Source organism: Sinocyclocheilus rhinocerous, unplaced genomic scaffold, assembly GCF_001515625.1.
Source record: "Sinocyclocheilus rhinocerous isolate Xijiao unplaced genomic scaffold, SAMN03320098_v1.1 scaffold1343, whole genome shotgun sequence".
In the NCBI taxonomy this organism is placed as follows: domain Eukaryota; kingdom Metazoa; phylum Chordata; class Actinopteri; order Cypriniformes; family Cyprinidae; genus Sinocyclocheilus; species Sinocyclocheilus rhinocerous.
In genome coordinates, this window is record NW_015641034.1 from 142,774 (window position 1) to 147,337 (window position 4,564).

Consider the following 4,564-nt stretch of genomic DNA (forward strand, 5'->3'; position numbering starts at 1 on the left):
CTCATTTTAAATGGAAAGAGCACAGACAAAGCCTTATTTTGTTTAAAGAGATTTATTTTATTTGTGTTACTTATTTATTTGATTTGGGGCTTGTTTTAAATTTTCAATTTAGTTTTGTTATTTACATTTACATTATATTTAAATTTTGTTATTTAGCAGACGCTTTTACCCAAAGCGACTTACAAATGAGAACAATAGAAGCAATCAAAACCAACAAAAGAGCAATAATATGCAAGTGCTATATTAGTATATTATTATAGTGTTATATTTCAATTTCACAAAGAAACGTGCAGCATTTTGTCCAAGCAATAATAAAAGGACACATTAATTTATAATTTGTCTTAAATGTCATTTTGTTAAAAAAAAAAATCATGAATCGAATCGTGAGTTGAGCGAATCGTTACATCCTTATTAGTATTGTGAATTAGATTTTGCATTTTCAGTTTTCATTTTTATTTTAGTAATTTTGTTATTTGCTTTTGTCATTTTAATATATATTTTTTAGCTTTAATATTATTCGTATTTCAGTTTTAGTAATTTATTTTTAGTTTTATTTCGGTTAAGTTTTTAGTTTTTTTTTAAGTTTAAGTCTGTCATTGAATATTTATATTTTATTTCGGCTTTATTTCAATGAATTAAAACCATTTTAATGCTTAGGTTTTTAAATTTTAGTTAAAAACAACACCACTGCAGAAAGGTTTATGGCCTTTCGTGGATTCGTTTCTGCATTAAAATGTGTTTGAGAGTCATGCAGTGTCACTGGTGTTGGACTCCTGAATGTTTGATATTCCTGTGAAGTTTAAAAAATTAAAATAAATAAATAAAACAACATTTAAAGGTGAAGTCGTGTTTCTCACCTGTCCCGCTGTGTCGACCAGCTGCAGGTGATACTCCTGACCGTTCACTGTGATCATTTTCGTAAATGCTGAAAAAAGAAATAAAGGACACCAGATCAAAAATCTAAAAAATCTGAAAATTTGTGAAATATTATTACAATGTAAAACAGCTGTTTTCTAAGTGATTATCTGTTAAACTGTAATTTATTTCTGTGATCAAATCTGTATTTTCAGCATCATTACTCCAGTCTTCAGTGTCACATGATCTTCAGAAATCATTCTAATATGCTGATTTGGGATTGAGTCTAACAGTGTGTTCACACCAGACGCGAATGTAATTATTCACGCGAGTAGATTACATACAAAGTCAACGCAAAGACATGAATAGAGGCGAATTCACGCCGGGCGACGCGAATGACACGAAATGCACGACGCGTTTGCACGATATTCACCTCAATCGCGTCTTACGCGCAAGTTCAAAAATTTCAACTCGAGCGGAAAATTCACATGACGCGTTCTCGCACAAACCAATCAGCGAAGAGTTTCTTGACACGTCCAGTTGAATCAGACAATCTATGTAACACACACATTAATACAGAATCCTAACGTTATTCGGCGTTTGACTTTCCATTATATTTGGGACTTTTTGACAACAGGTACAAAACAGCGATTGTAGTTATCTCCACCATGGTTGATCGTGCTGTTTTTATTCGCGCGAGTGACACGGAAAAACATCCCGCAAGTAATCTAGAGCGAGTGACGCGATGCGCATATTCGCTTCGCGTCTGGTGTGAACCCACCATAAGAGTTCATGATTATCGGCTGACGCAAATAGTGAAATAATGTCTCAATTCTGGATGTTATTAAATCATGAAAACGTCTCATAGTGAGTCTCTCTAAACATCCAACAAAAATACATTTTCAGTGACAAATTTATCAACTTTTAATTTACTGCTGTCACACAAACACTGACATTTTTTTTCTAGTTATTACAAACACTTAAAAAAAACTGTTTTTGCAATTTAAACAATCAGGAGAGTTGATGTGTTTCAGGCACAGAACAGTGGAGGTGGAGTCATCGCAATGGAAGCCACACCCACTCACGTAGACTCCTCCCACTCAGCCCGTTCCACTGCCTGATAGCTGTGTTACGACCCGCCCCTTTAAGAATGTCCCATTATAAGCTAATGATAAAACGCCTGGTCGATTTAAACAGCTGCTCAAAGTCGCAGTGACCTCGAGCTCAGAATCAGATCATCTGAAGCTTGAAGCAGATCATCCAAATCAACAAACACTCATTTTTTCATCATATGGTTTTGTGATTAATTCAGTTAAATTGTCCAACCTTTACATATTTATATATACTATAATGTAATATAATATATAATAGTACATACCTTTGTTTTTTTTAGTGTTTGCCTTATTTGTTTATAACAAAAACAGGACAGTACAGTGGATTTAAATTAACAGAAATAACAAAAAAGATAATCGTCCTTAACAATGAAAGGAAAAAATAATAATAATAATAAATATGAGATCACAGCAGTTACATCCTAAAAGCATTAAAAATAAACACAAATAATAATAATAAATAAAAAATACTACTAATAATAAAACCACAAGTTAATTTACTGCTAATCATGATTTTAAGCTTAATGTTTAAGTTTAACAAGTTTGATTCCACTTTTTTTCTTAACAACTGCATTAATGAATCTTGTAGTACTTGTGAGGAAACATCACATAATCAACCTTAACTAGATTAAATCCCAGCATTTTCTACAACAAGTGGACATTCAACTTAAACTACATGTCAAGTTATAAATGAACAACTAGTCAGTAATTATTTAAATCTGAAGTGTTCGACATATTGAATCAGATTTGACCGAATGACTCGCAGTTCAGTGAGTCAGATGCGGAGTAACCGAATGATTCAGTGAGTCACAATCACAGAACTGACTCATAAGAGTCATTTGCATACAAACTGAAGTGTAGTAGTCACAAAGCCAGTAGAAATGCATATTATCTATGGTCCTTTTATCAATTCACAGAGCAAATTTCAATTCTCAAGCCTACATTATTATGATTATGATTCATTTTGCAGTAGGATGTGATCTGATTCACTTACTGTTTTCAATCGTGGGGTCGTAGGAGTCGACAAACTGGCCTTCCACAAACTGTATTGTCAAGGAGGATTTCCCTGAAACACACAAACGTCGCACAGTCAGAGAGAATGACCATCTTTACCTTCAGATCACGAGAGAATGAACATGAACTCATGAACACGCATGTTACATTAGTGCAAAAGAGATTTACACAGTGATGCATCAATCTAAATCATAACGCCAAATGAAGCTAGTCTCACAAACAAATGTCTGAACTTATCAAGAAACTGCCATGTAGCCAAAAATAAGCTTCATTTTTAATGCAAAATATGATTTCTCTGGTTTGGATCTCAGCGTGTGAATGCATGTGATGAAACACTTCTCCATTCAGAAGAGCGTTTGTGATGAAGCTGCCGATAGTGGTAGTAACGCAGGACATTCTCACACACACACACACACACACACACACACGAGTGTGTGGGCAGATTTGCCCTGCAGCCTGTTGCTATAACAACGGCCAGTTCCTCTCCGCATCCAGCGTTTGTAAATGCGAGCTCTCATTGACAGGGAAAAGCACACAGAAACATCGGGACGCTCAAAAAAACATACTAAATCCATCACAAATGAACTGGATTGTGAAAACTAAAGTCCTTTTTATTCAAGTCCGGCCACTGCTTGACTTTTTATATGGCTCCAAAAATGTTAATTTTGTCAGTTACATTTAATTTAGGAAATAAAATGTAACAACTGTAGAACCTCCATCTCATCAGCTCAAACGATACATTCAAATATAAACACTCACATTCAAAAGTAACAAACTGACAAGAAAGGTGACACTCCTATACTTATGACAACTGTGTGTTAAGAATTATAACCAACTAAATATAGCGTCAAAACATATAAATATAAAGTAATAATAGGGAACAAAGAAACATTACAATCAATAAACAGAATATGCTTTTAGTATGTGAAAGTTTCCAGACAAGCGCAGTGATAAATCTGTGTTTTTTTCCCTGAGCATTACTGCTGACTGATTATTATCGTTTAACAAACAATAAATACAAACATTTTACAAAGTTAAACTTAGAAAAGGGATAAATTTTTTCATATACAACCCTATACAAGATTTATTAAATGCACTTGTTGTGATAAAACATTCGTTTAAATCCATCTTACAAAAAATGACATATAAAGTTCTAAAAATTGTTATAATTCTATAAAAAAATGTCCACATTACAACTATAATGAGGACAACACATTGCATTGGAATACGTTCAATACTGAGGAACAATAAAAACACTGACAGCCAATCAGAATCCACCCGACTTTAACGAGCTTGTGTATTTAAAGAGGCAGACAACAAAACTGCAGTGCTATCGTGGACGCTAATATTATTACTATTATGGGTCTTGGTGTAAACGGGCCTTCAAAGTTTGTCTTAATAAAAGCCATTGTCGTATGACAATATATTTTATGTCGTATGACATTAAAGTTGTATTTACTAGAGGTCGACTGATAATGGATTTTACCAGCAACGATAACTAGGCTGGACCACACTAATCGATAACTGATTAATCAACCAATTTTTTTTTTTTAAATGGATAAACTGGAAAAAAAAAAAAAAAA

General features: G+C 33.5%; 1 protein-coding gene across 1 annotated transcript in view; it reads right to left on the reverse strand.

Moving 5' to 3' along the window:
- LOC107754233 (GTP-binding protein Rheb) overlaps positions 1 to 4,564 on the reverse strand; it is a 14,387-nt gene that overhangs the window by 1,741 nt on the left and 8,082 nt on the right. The window contains exons 3-4 of the mRNA XM_016570603.1: positions 2,962 to 3,033; positions 858 to 925 (exon numbers count right to left, since the gene is read on the reverse strand). Of these exons, the coding sequence (XP_016426089.1) occupies positions 858 to 925; positions 2,962 to 3,033 (140 nt within the window). The remainder of the gene's footprint in view (positions 1 to 857; positions 926 to 2,961; positions 3,034 to 4,564) is intronic.